At 54.1% G+C, this 24,195-nt stretch overlaps 1 protein-coding gene across 8 annotated transcripts in view; it reads right to left on the bottom strand.

Annotated features, from left to right (window-relative positions):
- The window catches only part of dock3 (dedicator of cytokinesis 3), a 1,587,592-nt gene that overhangs the window by 476,741 nt on the left and 1,086,656 nt on the right, over positions 1–24,195 (bottom strand). For all 8 annotated transcript variants that reach the window (XM_072472048.1, XM_072472049.1, XM_072472047.1 and 5 more), the window contains 3 exons: positions 21,835–22,005; positions 13,716–13,908; positions 11,836–11,963 (listed from right to left, as the gene is read on the bottom strand). In XM_072472048.1, the coding sequence (XP_072328149.1) occupies positions 11,836–11,963; positions 13,716–13,908; positions 21,835–22,005 (492 nt within the window). The remainder of the gene's footprint in view (positions 1–11,835; positions 11,964–13,715; positions 13,909–21,834; positions 22,006–24,195) is intronic.

The raw sequence follows: 24,195 nt of genomic DNA, 5'->3' as shown, positions 1-24,195 counted from the left end.
CCCAGCCAGGCTGGTCACGGAGAACGTGAGGGGGCTGAATGGGCCAGTCAAACGGTCACGTGTGTTTGCGCACCTGAGGAGTCTGAAGGCGGACATGGCATTTCTGCAGGAGACGCACCTGAAGATGGGGGACCAGGCAAGGTTGAGGAAAGGATGGGTGGGGCAGGTATTCCACTCGGGACTAGACATGAAGACGAGGTGTGGACACATGGAGGTTTGGGAGGCCGAGAGTGAAGGTATTTTCATACTACTCCCACATGCACCGGGTGCACTCCGGAGTTACTTTTTTGTGTTCGATAAGACGTTGCTGGCACAACGTCTTACCGGTGGTCACAGCCGCCACACTGTGGGAGGCACTCAAAGCAGTGGTTTGAGCAAGTTCACCTCAATTTGGGGGCACAGGGACAAAGCAGAACAGGTGGAGATGGCAATGCTGGTGGATGAGATTCGGAGGGTGAACAGGAGGTATTCAGAGGTCCTGAAGGCAGGGCTGTTGAAGGAGAGGGAGAGGCTCCAGATTGGAGTGTGGGCTAGTGTCCAGGGGGAAGGTGGTGGGGCAATTACAGAGGGCCAGTGTACGAGTACGGAGAGAAGGCGAGCAGGATGCTGGCCTACCAGTTGAGGAAGCAAGAGGCGGTGAGGGAGATTGGCAGAGTAAAGGATGATAAGGGTAGGGTGGTGTTGGACCCGGAGGTGTGAATGGCGTGTTTGAGGCGTTTAATAGAAGGCTATGCGAGTCGGAGCCCCCGGCCGGGTAAGAGGGATGCGGCGGTTTTTGGATGGTCTGAAGTTTCCCAAGGTAGAGGAGGAGCTGGTTCAGGGGTTGGGGAATCCAATTGGGTTGAGGGAGGTGATGGACAGTATGGGGGCAATACAGGCAGGTCTGGACGGGTTCCCGGTTGAGTTCCATAAAAAGTTTGGGGCGGTCCTGGGGCCACTGCTGGTGAAGGCATGTAATGAGGCAAGGGAGAAGTGGGAACTCCCCCCTACAATGTCGCAAACTTCCATCTCCCTGATATTGAAAAAGGACAAGGATCCGGAACTGTGTGTGCCGTACCACCCAATATCGTTACTGAATGTTGGCGTCAAGCTGTTGCCGAAGGTATGGCCCTCGTGAATCGAAGACTGCGTCCCGGGGGTGATAGGCGAGGACCAAACAGGGTTTGTGAAGGGGAGGTAATTGATGGCGAATGTGAGGAGGCTGCTCAATGGAATTATGATGCCTTTGGAGGGGCAGGAGGTGGAGGTAGTGGTGCCGATGGACGCAGGGAAGGCATTTGATTGGATGGAGTGGGAGTATTTGTGGGAGGTGTTGGGCAGTCTCACTGTATGGGGACGACCTGTTGCCATATATCTTAGATCCATTGGGCAGTATCGAGGACATTATGGAAATTTTGGAGGCATTTGGCTGGTTCTCTGGGTACAAGTTGAATATGGGAAAAAGCGAGGTGCTCCTGATTGAGACTAGAGGGCAGGAGAAGTAGTTAGGGGAGCTGCCATTCAAGGTGGTGGTGGTGGTGGGGGCTTTAGATACTTGGGCATCCAGGTGACTCAGGGTTGAGCGCAACTGCACAAGCTGAACCTGGCTCGGCTGGTGGAGCAGATGAAAGTGGATTTCAGGAGTTGGGATGTGCTGCCGCTGTCGCAGGCAGATGATGGCAGTAAAAATGACAGTGCTGCCAAGGTTTCTGTTTGTGTTTCAGAAACTCCCAATCTTCGTCGCAAAGTTGTTTTTCAAGAAGGTTAATGTGCTGATCTCGGGTTTGTGTGGGCGGCAAGGACCCTGCAGGTTAGGAGGGTTTTCCTGGAGCGGCGACGAGGGAGATGGTGGGTTGGCGCTGCCAAACATGGTGAAGTCCTGCGGAGGGTGAATGCTTCCTCGCAGTGTGTGAGGCTAAGCCTCATTCACTTCAAAGTAGTCCATAGGGTGCATATGGCGGTAGCAAGGATGAGTAGGTTCTTTGAGGGGTCGAAGAAAGGTGTGGGAGGTGCCCGCGAATTACGTCCCCATGTGTTGGACATGTCCGAAGCTGAAGGGGTTCTGGCAGGGGTTCGCGGACATAATGACCGAGGTGCTGGGGGGTGGAGGTGGCCCTGAGTCCAGAGGTGGAGGTTTAAGAATAATTATAATCTTTATTAGTGTCACAAATAGGTTTACATTGACAGTGCAACAAAGTTACTGTGAAAATCCCCGAGTTGCCTGTTCGGGTACACTGAGGGAGAATTCAGAATGTCCAATTCACCTAACAAACACGTCTTTTGGGACTTGAGGGAGGAAACCAGAACACCCGGAGGAAACCCACGTAGACACGGGGAGAAAGTACAGAATCCGCACAGACAGTGGCCCTGGCCGGGAATCGAAACCAGGTTCCTGGCGCTGTGAAACAGTGCCAACCACTGTGCTATCGTGCTGCCCATGGTCGGGATGTCAAAAGACCTGGGAGTCCAGGGGGTGAGGGAGACCGATGTTTTGGCCTTTGACTCTCTAAGGGGAGACGGATCTTGCTTGGGGTAGGGACTTGGAGCTGCTGAAAGCGGGGGGGGGGGCATGATCGACCTGGCGGAATTCTTGAGGCTGGAGAAGGTCAAGTTCATCTTGAGGGGGTCAGAGGTGGAAGCCGTTTATTGATTTCTTTAAGGAGGTTGGAAGGGTTAGCAAAGGGGGGGGGAGGAAATGGGGGAGCGGGGGGCAGGAGTGGGTGTTGGTCGCTCTTCTGCTTTTGTTTGTTCATCTGAAAATGCCTTGAATAAAATATTTTTAAAAAACAAGGGGGAGCTAACCCATTCAGTTTGCAGCCATGCCACCGAGGACACCAGCCCCACGATTCGGGGATGCCGACATGGACTGATTGTGTCTGATGCGACCATCAATTCACTCAAAGACACGTGGAGAAGTAAACTGTGGTTTTAATCAGCTTAGAATTGTACCTACCTGCGACCGGTACAACACTGAAGGCGGCCCCGCAGGTCAGCTGCTCTTATACTTCCTCTGAAGGGGTGGAGCCACGGGCAGAGCCCGTACCTGCCCAACATATCCCCCTGTGGGTGAAGCCACACAATAGCCCATAGGTGGAGCCCACAGGATTAATAACATAACATAATACAGTGCACTGGTGAATTATCAGTAATTGTACATTCACCACAGTGCCGCCCACTCTGGCCCTGCCATTCTCCATCCCCCCACCATCCCCCCCCCATTCATACCCCATGATGAACAAAGAGTGCAGCTTACGATGCCCCCTCTGTGCCCCACAACAGACGGGAGGGGGCCCAGACGGGCGGTGGGGCGCCGGACATCAGAGTCCTCATCCCTATGAGGAAAGGGCTCTGGAGGTCAGATGGGTGGCTGAGGACAGATCAGTCACCGATGTAGACGCTGGCACAGAGGTGAGGATCCACTAGCGCCCACCCAGTAGACTTGTGACACTTGCGTTGTTAATGCCATACAGTTTGATCCATCCCTCCATCTGACCACATGTCCATCCTCAAGCGGAATCTCCATCCGACGGTGCCGGCCCTTCCGGGGTGGTATCCCTATGCCTCTCATGAGAACACTTTGGAGGGGAGCTCCGAGGCGACGACCGTATTCACGGCATAGCTGTCATTCCCACCCTCAACCAGCAGTGGGACACGCACCTCGGGTGGCAACAGTAGTGGGTGGACCTCTGGGGCACATTCTGGTGCACAGCACACAGTTGCAGATACACATCAGGTGGAAGCAGGAACACTCAGGCGAGATGCAGTCAGAGGTTTGCTGGATCCCAGGACTCAGGTTGGTCCCAGTCAGATGCTGAGCCTCTGATCCAGGTTTACCCGGAGCTGTTGCAGTTGAAAGGGTATTCAGAGGGGGATTTTAGCGACTCTCCAGCAGGTCAATAGCCGATTGGAGGAGTCCCAGAGGCTATGGGCACAGGAGATAACTCCGACAATGCATGGCACCAAAGGCAACATTGTTAGGGTGGCAACCGCAGTGAAGAGCCTGGTGCACGACGTCAGCAGCATGAGTGGAGATGTCCAAGGCATGACTCAGTCAGTTATGGCCATGGCTGAGCACCTTGACAGCATGTCCAAATCACTGGGGGACGTGTCCCAGTCCCACATGAACCTTGACGAGGTGGTTCATGTCCCAGTCTCAGGTGGGCATTGCCGAGGCATCCCAGAGCATGTCCCGTTCGCTGAGGAAGATGTTCCAATCATCAGGTCCCAGTCATCGAGGGCCTCAGCAGATTGTTGCAGACATTGGGGAGCCACCAGGGCTGGCAGAGCCAGATGACGGTGGGGCTGCCAGAGCTCGATCCAGCTGCCCCTCCATCTTGAGGTGAGCCCCAGGGCCCTATGGGCACCGACCGGGAGGTTGGGCCGCCCCGGAGACACCCTGCAGAGTGGCGATGGCAGCCACCAGCTCTCCTGAGTTCCAACCCTCTGACAACGGCACATCTCGGAGTCAGCCCCTGGAACAGGGCCACATGGCAGGGCATGTGCCGCCAGCAAGTGGTCCGGGGCCCTCCAACCCCAGGACTCCCAGATCACGCCCGCTGGGGGTTCGAAGGCCAAGGTACGTGGTAGGCAGCAGGTCCACCTCTGATGTGCATCCTGGGGACACATCTAGATGCAGCAGTCGAGCATGGAAGATTAAGCAAGTCCAGGATCACTGAGGGGGTACTGGGGATTAAGGTGGGTAAAGGGGGGAGGGTGAGAAAGGGGGAGGAGTTGGGATGGGTGGGGCGGCACCATCGGGGCTAAGGGCTGTTGGGGACACATATAAACAGCATGAAAAAATGTTGCATGCAAGAAATATGTCGCCTCTGACACTTTCTTCCGCAATGTGGGCAGACCACCAATCCCCTGCCCCAGACCCCGGGCATGGTGGTTCTGGATTTCCTCCCCCCAGGCACACCATGTGCAGGTGATGGGTGTGAGTGAGCACTCAGCAGACAGGCAAGAGTCAGACTATGGCATACGTTCATGAGCAGCAGCGCTCAGCTCTCAGCGGGATATCATCACCCCCCTGACTTGGAAAGTGACCCGTTGACAGTGCCAACACAGACCTATCACGCTGGAGTGATGTTACACAGACCATGGGAGGGTATAACAGCGTGGTAGTGGGGGGGGGGGGGGGGGGGGATATGATGACGGACAAGGGCTCTCCTATGTGAAGGAGGCAAGGATGATGGTCTCCCTGGCCTTCCAGGATTGCCGGACCCTCGCCGATGCCACTCGTCCTCCATCTCCTGGCCTCGTCCTCCAGCACTTCCTGGTCCGGTGCCTACTCGTCCTCCTCCTTGGATGTGGCCACATGTTCCTCCCCCTCCACCACATCGCCCCGCGACTGTGCCAGGTTGGGGAAAATTAATGTAGGGCACTCACTGACGGCCCGGTGTGCGCAGTGCCTCATGCATGCCATCCATTATCCCCTGGACCGAGGCCAACCTGGCGACAGCAGAATCCTGCTGCCCGCAAGGACATGGCACAAGTGCCGCACTGTCCGTTTGTTGAGGTGGAGCCTCCGGCAGTACACGCTGCCCGTCATCTGTTCAAAAGACCAGCGACTCCTTGGCCGTCGCTGGCCTCCTCCTCTGGGTCCCTCCCTGGCCAGATGGGCGGCCAGGTCCTTAGTGTGTGGGGCGGGGTCCTGCACATGGACTGCCGCCTCGAGCCTCTGCTGACACTGCTGCCACCTTCGCTGGCGTCTGGCCGCCTGGCCTGCCAGCAGTTCTTCAAGGGCATCCTCCATGCGGTCCAAGATACCATCCATCTCGTGTTATATCTGTAAGGAATTGGAAAGGGTGTGAGACTGGTGGCCAGCGGTGTCTTCCACCCCAGGACCCCCCATTCTCCCAATGTGCCCATCCCCTCCCCAATCCTCTGCCATCCAACAAGCCCTGCCCACACCCCTCCTGACCGCAGCGGGGTGCCCTGGTCACCGGACCCCACACCATGTACCCCAGACACCCTGGACTGGAATGTTACCTGGACTGGGCGCTGGTCCATTCATCGGTGTACACACCCACCCTCTGGTCGCAGAGATGACCCCGGTGCTGGGGCCCAGCCCCTGGGTGTTCGGATGTTGGCCACTGCATCCATGGTGTTGCTTCCTACAGTGCTCATGCACAGTGTTCAAGCATCACGGTCTAACTGGGATGCCAGGCAATAACCCCCATATGCTACATGGCATGCATACTCACAGGAATCCACTTGGGAGCTGTGCAGTGCTCAGTTAACTACGATTGCCAATTCCCTATTAGCAATAGCTGTGGTAAATGTATTATATCAATAATCCACCATTGTATCTGTGCTATGCTGTTGCCCTTGTATTTGTATCTGTGCTATGCTGTTGCCCTTGTGGGCTCCACCTATGGGCCATTGTATGGCATTATCCATAAGGGAACATGTTGGGGCCTGTATGGGCTCCGTCCATGACTCCTCCCCTTGAAGGGAGGTATAAAGAGCAGTCGACCTGTAGGCGGTTCTCAGTGTTAGATCAATCGCAGGCAGGCACTGTTCTAGTTGATTAAAGCCACAGTTTATTTCTACTCCTGTCTCGAGTGAATTGATGGTCGCATCAATAGCATTCAGCCGTGAGGTCAGAGACCTGCATGATCAGCGAGAGTTATGGGTGGTCAGTGGGACAGACAAGCAGGGGTTGGGTCTGCCCCGGTTATGGGTACACATATTCCAGGAGGTGGCATGGCAGACCCACAGATGCTGAGACACTCCCGTCCCCGCCAGCCCAGGACCTCAGCCCAGGGGCTCCACCTTCCCCCACAACGAGCAGCAGGGCAGTAACCCATGCCCCCAGGCTCATTGCCTGGCAGCGAAGATGGCTATTCACCTCCTCGGGTCCCCGCAGCAGCCATTCAGCCAGCTTCATGTTTTTAAAAAGGTGTATTAATATACACCCGCGTGAACACTTGCTGAGGAGGCAGTTAGATTACTGGAGTCCATTACTAGGGGGTCTTTCCCACTAATTGCATGGAGATTGGGCTTAAGTAGTGAGTGTTGGTTTCTCGCCATACCATGGTGGGATCTTGATTTCAGCAACAGGAGGGGGCCGGTTAGATCGTGAGCCGATCAGCGCCCGGTGCGGTTTCCGATTTTGGCCTCTCCCACAATCTAACGGCTGGGTCGCACTCTCTGTGAAGTGCAACGTGGGCATCAAATCATGCAGTAAGTGTGGGCTAAATCAGTGAGAAACTCTCAGGGCACAAAAAGTGATTAAGTGTCGTTAGTGGTGGGGAACTCGCTGATAGGGCCGGCGGGAAACTCTCAGCAAAACCCGTCATAAATGACACTTAGAAACTTTTTGTTAGGTCGCACCCATACATTATTAAAGGTAGCTGTTCCGAGAATTTATAAAACTCATCTGGGAAGCTGGTAGGACCCAGGACTTTGCAAGATTGCAGCAGCCCAGTATACGTTAAAATCTCTCCCGGGCACCATGGGGAATCCAACTCTTGTCTCCTGCTCTCTTCGATAGTCGGAATGTACAAACCAGCCGCAAAGCTGGTCATTCCTGATTTGTCCGGAGGGGGTTTGCACTCATACAGCTCACGGGAATTTGAACTGAAAGCTGTATTGACCTGGAGAGGAGCAGAGACAAGATGACCAATTTAGTTACGAATCATAGGGATCTTTCGAGAGTGGGTCTGCCGCTTGAGTTAATGAGGCAGAAGACGACTGGCCTTCTCGACATGCTCATAGAAGGTACCCCTAGAGCGCCGCAACTGACGCACAGACTTACTGGTACACTCCAGCTCGAATTGGAGTTGTAACTTTTTTCTGTGCGGTGTTGGGGCGAGTGAGTATCGATGGTCCACCTCCAAGATGGAGTCCACCACCTTCTGTTGCTCAAACTGTTCAATTTCATGGTGTGAGCCCTATATGAAATAATTTTACCCCATATGATGACCTTGAGAGCTTACCAAAGCGTAGAGGGAGAGATTGAATCCGACTTGTTGACCTTAATAAAGTCCACTGCGGAGGTAGATAAACGCTAACAGAATTTGTCATCTGATAACAGAGTGGTGTCTAGTCTCCGGGGGGCCACTGGAAAGGACCATAATCAAACAGTAAATCAACAGAATGTGGGGCCTGATCTGAGATGATAATCGCCGAGTAGTCAGCTGCAACTTCCGAAGGGAGGGGCTTTATCAAAAATAAAGAAGTCGATTTAAGAATATACATGGTGCACATGCAAAAAAAAGGAAAACTCTTTATTGTTTGGGTGCAGAAAACGCCACGGATCTACCCCAATAATCTGCTCCACAAACAAGGACAGATCCCTGGCCATCCCAGATGGGACCAGAAATTTTGGTTTGGAACGATCCAATGTAGGGTCCAAGACACAATTCAAGTCACCTCCCAGAATCATCTAATGTGAATTCAAGTTGGGGAGAAAGAAAATTCACCAACGAATATATCAAGTTTGGGTCGTCCAGGTGGGGGCACAGATGTTTACCAGGACTATTGGAGTGTTTGCCAGTGAACCACAACAATAATATAGCGATCATTAGGGTCAGCTATAATCTGAAAGGAGGAGAATTGTACTCTCTTATGAATTAAGATTGCCGTGCCTCTGGCCTTACTATTAAAAATGGAGTGGATAACCTTTCCCACCCAATTCTTAAGAAATCTTGTCTGGTCCTTGACATGAAGGTGGGTTTCCTGTAAAAACACAACATCAAAGTTTAGATTCTTAAGGTGGGCAAAAGCTCTAGACCATTTAACTGGGCCATTCAGACCCCGAACATTCCAGGTTACCAAACGAATTGGAGGTCCCCCATTGCTCCCCAACGTGGAGTCAGCCATTTCCAAAGGGGAATACCAAGCAAGGGATCTCGGAAAGATAAAGTGAAGAGACCCACCCAAAATGGCCACCGAGCCAAGTCATATTACCTGGCAAAAAAGCATTTACAGACACCGCCAGCCAAGCAACATTAAACCCCCCCTCCCCTCAAACCCCATCCCAATAATGTCCCTTTGCAACACCAAAAATCAATAACCAGGAGCGTGATGTTGCACCTCGCGCGGATCCAAGCAACATGATTAGGCCGCAGGAGAGGGGTGGCACAGTGATTAGCACTGCTGCCTCATGCCACCAAGGACCCAGGCTCGATCCCGGCCCCATCTCATTGTTCATGTGGTTTTTGCACATTCTCCCCGCGTCTGCGTGGATCTCACCCCCACAAACCAAAGATGTGCAGGGTAGATGGATTGGCCACACTAAATTGCCCCCTAATTGGAAAATTTAAATTTTTTTTAAAAAAAGGTCGTTTGGAAGGCTGAAATTGGAATCAGCACCGGGCACCGATCGGTTTCCAACCTAACCTGCCCGCTCCCGTTGGCGAGATCTGGATCCCGCCTTCATCCAGTCTGATCCAACCTCACCCACTCTCGTCCATCCTCACCCACTCTGACCCACTCTCACACACTCTGGCCAACCCTCAGCTGCTCTAACCCACTCTCACCCACTGACCCACCCTTACCCACTCTGACCCACCCTCATCCATTCTGATCCACCCTCACCCTCTTTGATCCACTCTCACTGGCTTTGACCCACCCTCACCTACTCTGGCCCACTGACAGTCACTCTGACCCACCCTCATCCACTCTGACCCACCTTCACAGGCTCTGAACCACTAAGTCACCCTCACCCAGTCTAGCCCACCCTCACCCACGCTGACCAATTCTCAACTGCCCACATCCAATCTGGCCCACCCCAACCCACTCCGACACACCCTCACCCACTCTAACCCATCCTTATCCTAACCATTCTTATGGGCAGCATGGTAGCACAAGAGGCTATCACTGTGGCTTCACAGCACCAGGGTCCCAGGTTCGATTCCCTGCTGGCTAACTGTCTGTGCGGAGTCTGCACGTTCTCCCCGTGTCTGCGTGGGTTTCATCCGGGTGCTCCGGTTTCCTCCCACAGTCCAAAGACGTGCAGGTTAGGTGGATTGGCCATGATAAATTGCCCTTAGTGACCAAAACGTTTCGGAGGGGTTATTGGGTTACGGGGATAGGGTGGAAGTGAGGGCTTAAGTGGGTTGGTGCAGACTCGATGGGCCGAATGGCCTCCTTCTGCACTGTATGTTCTAAGTTCTTATCCGCTCTCACACGCCCTTACCTAGTCTGACCCACCCTCAAACACTCTGACACACTCGCACTCACCCTCACCGACTCTGACCCACCCTCACCCGCTCTGAGCCACTCTCATCCACCCTGACACACCCTCACCCATTCTCTCCCGCTCTGACCAATCCTCACCTGCTCTGACCCACCCTCATCTGCTCTGACCCACCCTCATCCGCTCTGACCCACCCCACCCTCACCTACTCTGTGCCGACCCACCGACTTCACCCACTTAGCCACCGTCACCCACTCTGACCCACTTTCACTCGCTCTGATCCACCCTCACCTGCTCTGACCCACTCAGCCACTCTCACCCACCCTCACCCGCTCTGAACCACTCTCACCTGCCCTGACCCACCCTCACCCACTCTGACCCACTCAGTAGAATCATAGAATTTACAATGTATTCGGCCCATCAAGTCTGCATCGGCCCTTGGACAGAGCACCCTATTTAAGCCCACGCTTCCACCCTATCCCCATAATCCAGTGACAACACCTAACCTTTTGGACACTAAGGGGCAATATAACGTAGCCAATACACCTAACCTGCACATCTTTGGACAGTGGGTGGAAACCGGAGCATTCGGAGGAAACTCACGCAGTCACAGGGAGAAAGTTCAAACTCCACACAGTCAATCGGGGCCGGAATTGAACCTGGGACCCTGGAGCTGTGAGGCAGCAGTGCTAACCACTGTGTCACCGTACTGCCCCCAAAATAATGGGGAAATAATTATTCTGGTTGGAATTTTATTCATCTGAGCTCCTGCTGATCTTGGCCCTTTGACATACATCTCAATAGAAATGGTGGATAGCGTCTTTAGAATTTAATAGAAGCTATGTAGTCATTTGAATGTTCAAACAACATACAAAATGAAGTACGAGATATGGGAAAGCATGATGGCGTCACTGATGACAATTAGAGATGGAATAGATGTTCTGTGAAGGGAAACTTTGGAAGTAGAGAAGAAAAGATCTGTGTCCAAAGACATTTGGAGGTTGTGGGAAATGCAACAACAAACGGAGACATTTATGGGCAGTGCCCCATATCAGGGATGCATATCGATCTCTATGCCAGAAAGAGAGTTCCTAATCCTGGCCTTGTTTTAGGGCACCAAGCATTCTGAAGCAGAGTACAAAACAGAGGTGCCCATGGTGGCTCCCATTAATCTGCCTGTATCTTGATATGTACTATCACTGGGACAGGTTGCCTCATTGTCTAGAATATAGAATGTGGCATTCGGTGATCTGGAGAGGAAGATGAGAACTGGAGAATATTTAGATAAATAAATTGAAAGCAGATGGTGATAGAAATACACAGCAACTCAGTCAGCATCTGAAAGAAAAGGGCTGATGTTAAAAGTAAGGGTGGCCTTTCATCAATACACCTCGAGAACTAATCTTTATATTTCAGAGGCTGACTGACCTGTGAGGCATTTACAGAATGCTTAGATTTTATCTTCAGGCTTATAGTACTGTCCATTTTTCTTTTTAATCTCTAAAATAGACATACATTAAATAAAAAGTAAACAAATGCACTGTCTGAAACTGGGAGAGTTGTTGAGAGGGAGGAGGGGAGACATTCCACATGAAAACTAACTGAAAGAAAACGGGAATCACTGAGAACTGGCCTGAAGTGAGACAGAAAGTGATTCTCTGTGAAATTAGACCATTGCCAGGACTCCAATATGTAGGACTTAAGCTTACCAGGGAGCTTGACTTCATGATGGAAAAGATGCTGCTGAGGATTCCAGAGCAGATGAGCAACTCCTTCTGCTGCCGCAGGTGCAAATGAATGTGATGGAGAACAACAGGCAGCAGGATCCGACGGGACTCTGTGAAAAGAAGAAATGAATGAAATGAAAATCGCTTATTGTCACAAGTAGGCTTCAATGAAGTTACTGTGAAAAGCCCCTAGTCGCCACATTCCGGCGCCTGTTCGGGGAGGCTGTTACAGGAATTGAACCGTGTTGAATGCTGCATTGAGCCACACTTCTACGGTGCACACCTTCAACATAAACCCTTACAGCTGTCAAAACAGATTCCCTACCAGGATCAGGTTCCATTTTAATTAAAAAAACAAGCAAAGCGAGAATTGAAATGGGCACACACCCATAATGAACTCTGGATATCTGTACATTAGAGACTTTGAGATTGTGGGCCTGAAGCTCAGATACCACCATTGGAATTGAGGTCAAGCTGAACCTCTTTCAGTCCATTGATCATCACAGTGAGTTTCAGGATCTAATAAACTAAATACTGAGATGGATGCAGGCTTTAACGAAGAGGTGGACTTGAGGCAGGAACCGAGTCAGCTACATAAATAAGCTGTTGTTTAAAGTGGAAGCAGGCAGGAAGGAGGGAAGCCAGGTCAAAGAAATAAGTATCAAACTTCAGGGTGTCAGATCTACACATCCTTACAAGACAGATAGGGCAGGATCGGTGATCTTTTTGTGATTGAGGATCAGGAGCCTGCCAAGAACTTGGTGGAGGCAAGTGGTTTTGGCAGTGAGTTTTAACGCCTTGAACTGAGAACTCTTTTGCTGTGCAAGATGTTTAATGATGCATCTCAGTATTTAGTTTATCAGATCCTGAAGCTTACAGTGGGGTCACTGTGATGGTCAATGGACTGGAAGAGATTAGCTTTGTCTCAATCCCAATGGTGGTGTCTGATCTTCAGGCCCACAACCTCTAAGCCTCTAATGTACAGATGTCCAGAGTTTAATTATCTCACGAGAACAGTCAAAGTGCCAGAACAGTCAGAGTTGAAAGTAGAATCAAACTGTAGGAAGTGAAGGCTTCCAAACCTACAGCCTTAGACTTCTGGATTTATCCTCTAAGAAATGGATTATGCATTACATTAACATGAATGCAGTGAGGATCAGTTCAAAGGAATTGAGATAGCAGGGAATAAGTGCAAACAAATTGCCACAACTTCTAAAATGTACTGTCTCAGTACATACATAGGCACAATAAATCTTACATACCCACCTGCAATCACAGTACAAAGACTGTACAGCTCAAAATCAGAGAATTTGGCTCAACTGTAGAATTGCATTGGCTCTGTGGGTGGAATGTTGTGACTTAGTCCTTGCCAAACAATGGGACCATTTTCAGGTTGGGAGCTCGATAAACTAATTTGGACAACTTGCTGTAACTCTTTAACCCCTGGTTAGGATGTCCAGAATTGATGGTTAAAACAGGTCTTAATTTGCTAACTCTTCTGAGGGCGTTTTAACTACTTCAACTACTCAATTCAATTCAGCTGACAGATCCAGAGGTGTCCAGTTCACCGATAATCCCACTCTGCAAAAACCAGCAAGAAGGTGGGATCCCCACCCAAAGTCAATTTCAGGAGGTTTTAACTCTCCATGCACACAAACCCTCTACTCCTTGCCTGGGAAAGCTTCCCTCTACAGGTGTGAAACAAATACAACAGCCCAGAAAAAGAATATCACTGTCTCTAAACTTTCCAAAAGTAATTTTTTTTCTTTTTATATAGTTTATTATTTACTGCCATCTTGAAACATACCTTACCAGGAGAGATGGTTTTGTATGGACTATCCCTGTCTATTTCTGACTCGTACCTGGATATGAAAAGAGATGGCTATCTACTGTCCTTGCAATGGATTGCAGCTTGACTACGTCCATAGACTGGCCAATGTGCACCGTGCTGGGCATGCTGCCCAATGTTCCCCTCACAAACTCTCCCACCTCCTGCACTGTAAACATCTGTAGTAGCTCATCAAAGATCGCTGGGAAGGAATTGAGAAGAGCCGCCTACAGCAGAAACAATAGAATGAAAAAGTTGTTAGCTTCATCAACATATATAATCCATGGGATTACTGGTAATGTCAGAGTAAATGGAATCACTTAGCCATACAGCATGCAAATATCTTGAACAGCACAGCTTGAAGTATCATTGTAATCTACAGAAAAGAACATTCCTAACTTTCAATTATTCATTTTCAGGAACACTGAAAACATAAAATACTTATTACACTGGCATGTGGCCACGAATGAAATTGTTCAAACATTGAAGCAGGAACAAAGTTCATACTCCTAACACTGATTTACAGTGAGAGTTATCCCAGTTCAGGTTGGAAACAGAAAAGATGGAAAATCACCTGTGGCTACAGGGATCAGAATAACATTGGGCGTCATTCTCCGACCCCCCAGGTTCACGCCGACCAGCGTGGAGGTGAGTGACGGCCTGGGGGGTTGGCTCTGGGCAGGCAATGGCGTGGCCGCTGTCTGAATGCGTGAGGAGAGGTGTGTCTCGGGTTGTGTGTGTGCGGCGGGGGGGTGGGGGGGGGGGGGTGGTGGTTAGAGTAGGCTGGGCTCCGGGGGAGTGCCGGGAGGGGGTCCGTGACAGGGAGGGGGATGGGGGGTCCGTGCTGGGGTGGGGGATGGGGGGGTCCGTGCCGGGGTGGAGGTTGGGGGGGGGGTCCGTGCCTGGGAGGGGGATGGGGGGGGGTCCGTGCTGGGGAAGGGGACGGGGTCCGTGCTGAGGAGGGGGATGGGGGGGTCCGTGCCGGGGTGGAGGTTGGGTCCGTGCCGGGGAGGGGGATGGGGGGGTCCGTGCCGGGGTGGAGGTTGGGGGAGGGGGGAGGGTCCATGCCGGGGTGGAGGTTGGGGGGGGGGGTCCGTGCCGGGGTGGAGGTTGGGGGGGGGGGTCCGTGCCGTGGAGGGGGATGGGGTGGGGGGGTCCATGCCGGGGTGGAGGTTGGGGGGGGGGGGTCCGAGCCGGGGAGGGGGATGGTGGGGGGGGGGTCCGTGCTGGGGAGGGGGATGGGGGGGTCCGTGCCGGGGTGGAGGTTGGGGGTCCGTGCCAGGGAGGGGGTTGGGGGGGGTCCGTGCTGGGGAGGCGGATGGGAGGGCAAGTGAGTTGGTCCACCTGGCCAGGTGCCAGCCTCCTACAGTTGGACCCATGCGGTCCATGCCACCTGGCTGGGGGGAGGAGGGGATATGGGCAATGATGACATGTCGTCGTTCCCCTCCCCCCACCAGGCCGTCATGTTTTCAGATCATCCAGCGATGTTGGCCGCCGTGGCGGCAGCCGCTCATGTCTATGTTGCCCTGGATGAGGAGGAGGAGGAGCGTGCCAGAGAGGCGGCGCAGGCTGCTGCAGAGGGGCAGGCGACAGCCGCCCAGGCTGGAGGGACACCTGACCGACAGGACGAGGAGGGGGGGGAGGAGGACGTCGCGGCCCCACGGCACGGAGGCACCCGAGGGCGCCCCGTGTGTACCGGCCCAGGCAGTCATCCCAGGACCTCACAGACCGGGAATGCAGGAGGAGACTCCGGATGAACCGGGAAACCGTGGCACACATCTGCCACCTGCTGGCACACCTGTCACCGCGTGGCACTGGCGGGGGACACCCTCTCCCCGTGTCCGTAAAGGTTACGGTGGCCCTGAACTTTTATGCAACGGGGTCATTCCAGGCACCGAGTGGGGACCTGTCCGGCATATCGCAGACATCGGTGCACCCGGGCAGTGACAGATGCCCTATATGCCATGGCGCACCGCTACATCCGCTTCCCCGTGGACCGGGCCAGCCAAGATGCCCGGGCCGTGGGCTTCTCTGCCGTGGCCGGGTTCCCCATGGTCCAGGGCGCGATCGATGGGATGCACGTCGCCGTGCGGCCACCTGCAGATAACAGGGCCGTGTTCACTAATAGGAAGGGGACCTATTCGATGAACGTACAGGTGGTCTGCCACCACCGCATGATGATCCTGCACGTCTGCGCCCGTCACCCAGGCAGTGTACACGACTCATTCGTGTGGTCGCGGTCATCCATCCCCGGCATGTACGAGGGACGCCATCCCCGGCTGAGGGGCTGGTTGCTGGGCGACAGGGGCTACCCATTGCGATCGTGGCTGATGACGCCTATACGGAGGCCACGCAATGAGGCGGAGAACCGCTACAATGATGCCCATGTAGCAACAAGGGGAGTGATAGAGAGGTGCTTTGGCGTGCTGAAGATGCGTTTCAGGTGCCTGGACCTCTCTGGGGGCGCCCTCCAGTATCGGTCAGATAGGGTCGGCCGCATCATTGTGGTGTGCTGCGTCCTGCACAACATAGCCCAACAGAGGGGCGATGTGCCGCAGGCCGAGGAGGGCGGAGTGGAGGAGCAGCAGGAAGAGGCGCAGTCCTCCCCAGATGAGGGGGATGGGGGTAATGGTCAGGGCAGACGGGGTAGACACAGGCGGGTGGCTGTCCACCGTTACCGGCTGGCCCAGCGGGCACGGGACAGACTGATAGATGCCCGCTTCACTGACTAGATGGGCGTGGGAATCGGGTAATATGGCCACAGACCGCACACCATGGCAACAGCCGACCACCCACACCCCCCACCCACCCAGCACCCTCACCCCCCTCCCCAACCCCACCCGCATGCACCCCCCCCCCCCCATTGCCGATCCACCTGCGGCACAACGGGCCGGGCTCACACAGTTGCGGGTGGACGCGTGTCTATCGCAGGCCATGGAGGATGATGACAACCCGCCCTGCAGTGAGCTCCTGGCTCTACATCGTTGGACTATGTCTGACCCATGGCCACAGTACCACCATCCACCCGGACCATCCCTGCATGCGGCTGTGACACTGCAGCGCACGGTCCCGTCCTCTGCCCGGGGGATGTTGATGGCGGCCCAGGGGGAAGGGGGCAGACTCACCTGGGGCTGAGGTAAGACAACCCCTCACACACACACTTGCGCTCAACGTACATGACACCCCCGCACACTTTGGACAGAGCACAAAGGCAGCTTCTGTAGGTGTAACATTGACTTTAATAACCAAAGGAGTTCATGCGTGTGCCCTAGCCCCTAAAACTCATCTGTGCCCTGCAACCGTGCCAACTTACTCAGTGTCTAATTGTTTGGCCTTACGGGCCCTTTGACTACGTCTACGTGGTTCCCCAGACGGTACAGCAGAACTGGAGGTGGACTCCTGTGATTCCTGCCCTCTGACACTGGATCCCTTTGGCGGCCGTTTCCTGGGGCGTCCTGGCCTAGATGGGCCAGGTTGCGGCCCGGGCGACTGGGATGGTGAGCTGCCAGCCTGTCCTGCCCGTTGCCCACCCGATGCACCTGGGACGGAAGAGGGGGGAGTCTGAGGTTTCGCGGTGTACCGGGACCTCCCCTACAGAGGGAGCCGGGACCGACCACACCACCTCCTCCTCCCTCGGAGTGCCCGATGGCCCCCAGGCCTCTACATGGGTGGGGATGCGAACGGACTGGCCATCCGACGCCCCCCCGACATCTGGCGCTGCCAGTCCTGGAGGCCCGTGCTGGTATCGACAGGGGTCTGCAGGTTTGCAGCCATGGAGCCCAGGGGGTTGGCAAACCCTGTCTGTGACAGTGCGACGCCGGCTCGCACATGGCCACTGGCGCCGATGCCCTCAGCGATGGCCTGCAGAGACTGACTGGGCTATGGCCTGCTGAGACTGCGCCATGGCCTGCAGAGACTGGGCCATGGCCTGCTGAGACTGGGCTATGGCGCTGAGCGCCTCTGCCACCCAGCGCTGGCACTGGCTCATGGCCTCCTGTGAGAGGGCAGCCATTTCCTGGGCCACAGACGCCGCCTGCACGGAAAGCCCCAGGCCTCGCAAACCGTTCCCCATGTCTGACACCGTCGCACCCATTGCCTCCACCGCGGACGCCACCCATGCGGTGTCGGCCTGGGTGGCACGCATGACCGGCACCACTCCCAGCTCCTGGACGCGGGTGGACTCCTCCACCTGCGACCGCAGCCGCCGCAAGCCGCCCGTCACCCTCTTCGCTCGTCTCCGGGTCGGTGGTTGCATCGGATCTATGTGTGGGTGTGGTAACTCCAGGAACCCGGGATCCATCTGGGCGGCAGATGTTCACTTGGGCTGGGTTGCCCTCCGACCGCCCGGCCCCTCTGCTGCTCCTACCTCCACCTGCTGTACCGGGACGGCTGTGTTGTGCGCACCAGTGAGTGTACCAGACGCCTCATCACTAAAGTGCCCAACCGTGGTGAGTGTTTCTGCGATGGTGGAGGGTGTTGGTGACAGCAGTGGCGTTGTGTCGTGCTCTTCGTCCCACTCTGAGTCCATGGCACTTTGGGGTGGGGGTTCGTCTCCACCCATCCACTCTGAGTCACTGTCCGGTATTTCGTCTTCCTGGGTAGTGCTGTCCCGGGTACTGCTGTCCCGGGTAGTGGTGTCCCGGGTAGTGGTGTCCTGGGTACTGGTGTCCTGGGTAGTGGTGTCCTGGGTAGTGGTGTCCTGGCTCGGATGTGACGGGGGCCTGTGGCTGCCCCCCTCGTCGCTGGGTGGTCGCTCTCGCACGTGACGGGGGTGTCGTCTCCCTGTTGCTCCAGGTCTCTCCGTCTCCTGTGGTGTGCGAGGGGCATCCTGCGGGCGTCGCATGCTGGAGGGTGCGGGTCTCTCCGTCTCCCGTGGTCTCCGAGGGGCATCCTGCGGGCGTCGCATGCTGGAGGGTGCGGGTCTCTCCGTCTCCCGTGGTCTCCGAGGGGCATCCTGCGGGCGGTCTGCATCTGCGGGGATGGATGCCTGGACGTTTGGTCCTGCGATACACAATGAAGCATGCATCGTTAGACATCAGGCAGTGATCAGGTGATACGGGGGAGGGGGATATAGGGGAGGGGGGATATGGGGACGGGCTGTCGGTGGCTCACTTGCTAGTACGCCCCGACCTCTGCATCAGCAACCTCCCGGTCCTCAGGTCCGCCAGCCAGTTCCAGGGCCCTTTCCTGGTGTTCGGTCAGTGGCCTCTCATCAGCGGGGCCTCCTCCAGTCCTCACATGCTCCCTATTGTTGTGTGTGCGCTTCTCCTGTGGGGGGGGGGGGGAGGGTGGGGGGGTGGCAGGGGTAAAAGGCAACACTGTTAGGCAGGTATATGAAATCACGCCATCGGTTGCGCGTGCATTGCAGAGGTTAAGGTTAGGGCTGGATTCACTTGGGGATATGGGGGAGGGGGGATATGGGGGAGGGGGAATATGGGGGAGGGGGGATATGGGGGAGGGGGGATATGGGGGAGGGGAGGATATGGGGGAGGGGGGATATGGGGGGGGATATGGGGAGGGGGGATATGGGGGAGGGGGGATATGGGGGAGGGGGATATGGGGGAGGGGGGATATGGGGGGGGATATGGGGGAGGGGGGATATGGGGGAGGGGGGAATATGGGGGAAGGGGGGATATGGGGAGGCTCACCCTGCCTACTCTGACGAGGTCGTTCACCTACTTGTGGCACTGGGTGCCTGTCCGTGGTGTCAGGGCCACAGCGGTGACAGCCTCTGCCACTTCCCTCCACAGACGCCGGCTGTGGCGTGGGGCAACTCTGCAGCCGTGCCCGGGATACAGGGCGTCCCTCCTCTGCTCCACCGCGTACAGGAGCGCCTCCACATCGCGTGACTCGAACCTCGGGGCTGAGCGGTGGCCAGCCATCCAGTCGGGTGTTGCGGTCGGGTGTTGCGGTCGGGTGGGGGGGAGCAGCGCGGCCTTATGAGCCGTCACGCCGTGCGGCGCGTATGACGCTGCACGGCGTGAACCACTGCGCATGCGCGGATCCCGTTACGTCGCTGCTAGCCCATTTCGGGCCGGAGACTATCGACCCATTTTTCCGACGTGACGCAAGTCGGATTTGCGCCGTTTTTTGCGCTGATCGGCTTTCCGCCGATAACGGAGAATTTCGCCCATTGTATATTGGTATATGTTGTATTTTTTGAGGTGAGGAATGCCAGAGCCATGGAATGGAACCTTCATTTTTTGTCACCTGGTTTGACTTCAAGCACTCTGATCATCAGGCCCGGCATAGATTGAAGCATAATAAAGATATTCCTACTCTGCCCCAGTGATCCTCAGTCATAAATTCAGGAAGCTTTCGTCATTCACTGAGTGCTAAATTTTTTTACCTTCTTTATCCCATGGACTGACTGAGGTTGCCCATTCTGGGCTGATTTAGCCATGTGTGATGAATGCAGGAATTTCAGATATATTGAATTATAGGTATTTGGTGCAGTAAGGGTTAAAAGCCTGGGTTAGTAATGTTTTTAAAGAAACCTGGGTTGAAGATTTTGAGAGTCGGGGCGCAATTAAAGCATCATTAAAAGCATAGAATTTACAATGCAGAAGGAGGCCATTCGGCCCTAGGAGTCTGCACCGGCCCTTACAAAGAGCACCCTACTGAAGCCCATGTATCTCCCCTCTCCCTGTAACCCAGTAACCCCCACTTAACATGTTTTGGACACGAAGGGCAATTTAGCATGGCCAATCCACCTAACCCGCACATCTTTGGACTGTGGGAGGAAACCGGAGCACCAGGAGGAAACCCACGTAGACACGGGGAGAACGTGCAGACCCCGCACAGACAGTGACCCAGGTATCGAAACTGGGACCCTGGAGCTGTGAAGCAACTGTGCTAGCCACTGTGCTACCGTGCTGTTTGGATTAAGGGGAGTCCCTGTGGAGGTAATTTGATTTCACCTTGGTAAGATAATTACTGTGAGGAGGCCCAAGGTTTCAGACATTTTGCAGAAAAGCAGGTTTATTTGCGTGGTAGAGATGCGAGCAGAAGTCAAGCAACTGAGTTCAGTTAACAGATATGTCTGTAGATAAATTAGCAGTTTCTTTTCAGGCAGTTCCAAAGAATGTGATTAGAAGGTGAGCAAAGACAAGCTGAAGCAGCTTCTGAAAAAATACAGCCAGAGTTTCTGCATGGTTCTGACATGATACAGGTCTGTTCTTTAAAACAGTGTCAAAAGACTTCTCTTTCCCAAAGTAGAGTTAGCAAATATCTCTGTCAAGCAGGTATGGAATCATAGAATCCCTACAATGCAGAAGGAGACCATTTGGCCCATCGAGTCTGCACTGACCCTCTGAAAGAGCAGCCTACCTAGGCCCACTACCCTGCCCTATCCCCATAGCCCCACTTAAACTGCACATCATTGGACACTAAGGGGCAATTTAGTATGGTCAATCCACCTAACCTTCACATCTTTGGACTGTGGGAAACCAGGGCACCCGGAGGAAACACATGCAGGCACATGGGAGAAAGTGCAAACTCCACACAGTCACCCAAGGCCGGAATTGAACCCGGGTCCCTGACGCTGTGAGGCAGCAGTGTAGCTACTGTGCCATCATGCTGCCCTCTTCCTGAATGCTAACTGTATTTAATATTTAACACTGGATTGAGCACTGACATATTTTTAATGTTGTTTGAGTGGGAATAAAGATAGCAGTTAAGGATTACCATATTCACTGTATCGATTAGCATTGTTTAAGGGGTAATTGAAATCCTTTTCTGGTGTGATGTTAAAGATATTTTAATACTGTGTTAGTAAAAAAGTTTGTTTTAATATACCATCTCCCTGGTTTTTTTTAAAAATCACTCCTGGAGCGAGGTCTCCTTTCCTCACAGTCTTACAAAGTTAAAATAAAATATTGGGGTTTTTGTCCAGTATCCTAGCCACTGTTGGGGTCTGGTCCGGGATTGTAATACATGTGCATGAGGAACTGGGTTGAGACCTCCTGACCTCTTTTCAAATGGCCAATAGACAAAGGAGACTTTCATCCTATCAGTCAAGGTTGGATTGAAACTAAAGACTGAAAGATGCAAAAATCATCATCTTAAGTCTGTTAGCAGCGGGCTTGATCCTGTAAGGTGTGACACAGCATTGGGCTTGGCTCTCTGAGATGTGCTGCAGTTACAGGACTAACCTGTGTGAAGATGAGGGTCTCAGAACTTCTGCTATCCAAACTAAGGACAAAACGGATGGACTGAAAGAGCTCCTGAACACTGGCACGAAACTGCTCCTCTTCTATCCCACCTGTTGCTCTTGAATATAAGATCCGTGATTGCACAATAAACTTGAACAGATACTCCAAGGCCTGGGGATAAAAAGAAACACAAACTCATAGGATCAATTCAAATAAGGAAGGTTAATGATCCTGCTATGACTGGGCTGGAAGGAGTGCACAGTTTCTTTAGCCCCACTGCTTTACAGGTCGCACCGTAAAAGTGTAAATATCCTATTTACTCACCAAATGGCCAATTGTTTACCTTTGCTACATATTAAAAGAGACTTTAGCCAGGCTACTTGCATTAAACTCAAAATAACTGATTTAATATGAAACAAAACCAAATTAGAACAAGTGCAAAACTGGTCAACATACAATTTGCACCCCAGAAGTGTAACAACGTACACCTTTTAAAATCCCAACACCCACACACATGCAACAAAAGTCAATACAAATAAGGGGCAGGATTCTCTGTTGGCCGACGCTGTAATCGGGAAACACGATTGGGCGGAGAATCAGTTCCGCCAAAATTGTGGCGGCGCCGATTTCACGGCAAAGCGCAATTCTCCGTCACCTGCGTTCCAGAACGCACGCAAAGCAAACACCATTGGTATATTATTAGCATGCCGAACACTCGGTATTCTCCAGGCCTCCGCGATTCTCTGCCTCCACTGGGGCAAATTCCCCTTGGCGAGGTTCACTTGTGCTTTTAAAAATCGTGAAACTGACGCAGTGGCTGATGAGGGAGGAAGAGGAGGTAGGACACGGAGAAGTGTGACCGCGGGCTGCCGGGCTGGACACTGGGGGATCAGCCATGTGGCCATGTTGACCTATCACGGGTGTGGAGCGGTGTCCAGGCACGGACCGCCATTTCCACAGCCTGCAAGGCAGCCATCTTGCTGCGTACCCCATTGACCACCAACTGTGGACCCTGGTTTAGGAGAGTGACACTGGCCGTATGGGAGTCCCCACTTCCCAACCCACCATCCCCCGCACCCCAGCCTCCATCCTACCACTCCCCGCACCCCATCCTCTTCCATACCCAACCCCCAACCGCCGCCACCCACCGGCGGGGCATCAGGCAGCCTACCCAGGGCAATGCCTACTGTAGCCCCTATGGGGGCTCCAGATGGGTGCCGTGGAGCGAACCGCTGTCAAGGGCAGAGGTAGCTGATGGCACCTCTCGCAGCAGGGACGGGCGCCAGCGCCAGAGGCCCCCACAGTTTGGCCACTGACGGGCCCGGGGTACAGAGAAGAGGAGGGGGGGATGGGGACAGAGCCCGCAGTGCCAACCCGGGGCACCATTTTGCCCGTTGGACCTGGTTGGGCACGGATGTACACACCATGCTAACATGTCGGCCTTTCACCCCCTGCAGACAATGGATATTGGAATTCAATCAGCAATGGTGGCTTTCCTCCCAGTTGCCGCGGCCTTGGGGGATGCAATGTGGCTGTGTGAGCTGGAGCTGCTCGAGGAGGAGAAAGCTGCAGCAGCGGAGAGTGCAGCAGAACAGGAGGCAGCTGCTCAGGATGGAGAGCCGGTTGCCCAAGGCAGAGGAGGAGAAAGTGGTGGTGCAAAGGAGGCGCCGCATGAGGGCTCGTGTGTATCGGCAGCGCCTGTTATTCGAGGACCTGCCGGACCAAACATGTCGGCAAAGATACCGGCTGAACAGGGGGACAGTGCGCCATATCTGCCAGATCATGGCGCACCTGGCACCATGGGGGAACGGGGAGGACACCCCCTCCCGGTGGCCTTCAAGGTGATGGTCGCCCTGAACCTTTACGCCATGGGGTCCTTCCAGGCACTGAGTTGCGACCTGTCCAGGATCTCACAGAGCTCTTGTGCACAAGTTTATCTGTGCCGTCATGGAGGCCCTAAATGCCCAGTCGGCACAATACATCAACTTCGACTAAGCCCACCAAGAACCCGCCATCGCCGACATGCCTGGGGGTGATCGAAAGGCCGACATGTTAGCATGGTTGCTGATTGATGCATGTCGCCCGACCAGCACCTGCAGATGACAGGCCGATCTTCACAAACTGAAAGGTGTTCCACTCAATGAACCTGCAGCTGATATGCGACCATCAGATGTGCATCATGCATGGGTGTCATGGAGGTGAGGGTGGTGTGCGGGTGAGGGTGGTGTGGGGTGAGGATGGTGTGGGGGTGAGGGTCGTGTGGGGTGGTATTGGCGGGGGGGGTTGACACATGTGTTACGGAGAACCACAACTCAGAGGGGTCTCACTTCCTCGTCCAGAGATTGCTGTCTGCTGCAGTGA

This window comes from Scyliorhinus torazame, chromosome 13 (assembly GCF_047496885.1).
Source record: "Scyliorhinus torazame isolate Kashiwa2021f chromosome 13, sScyTor2.1, whole genome shotgun sequence".
NCBI classification, from domain to species: Eukaryota; Metazoa; Chordata; class Chondrichthyes; order Carcharhiniformes; family Scyliorhinidae; genus Scyliorhinus; species Scyliorhinus torazame.
The sequence above is the reverse complement of the archived record's forward strand: the minus strand, read 5'-3'. Positions and strand labels throughout refer to the sequence as shown.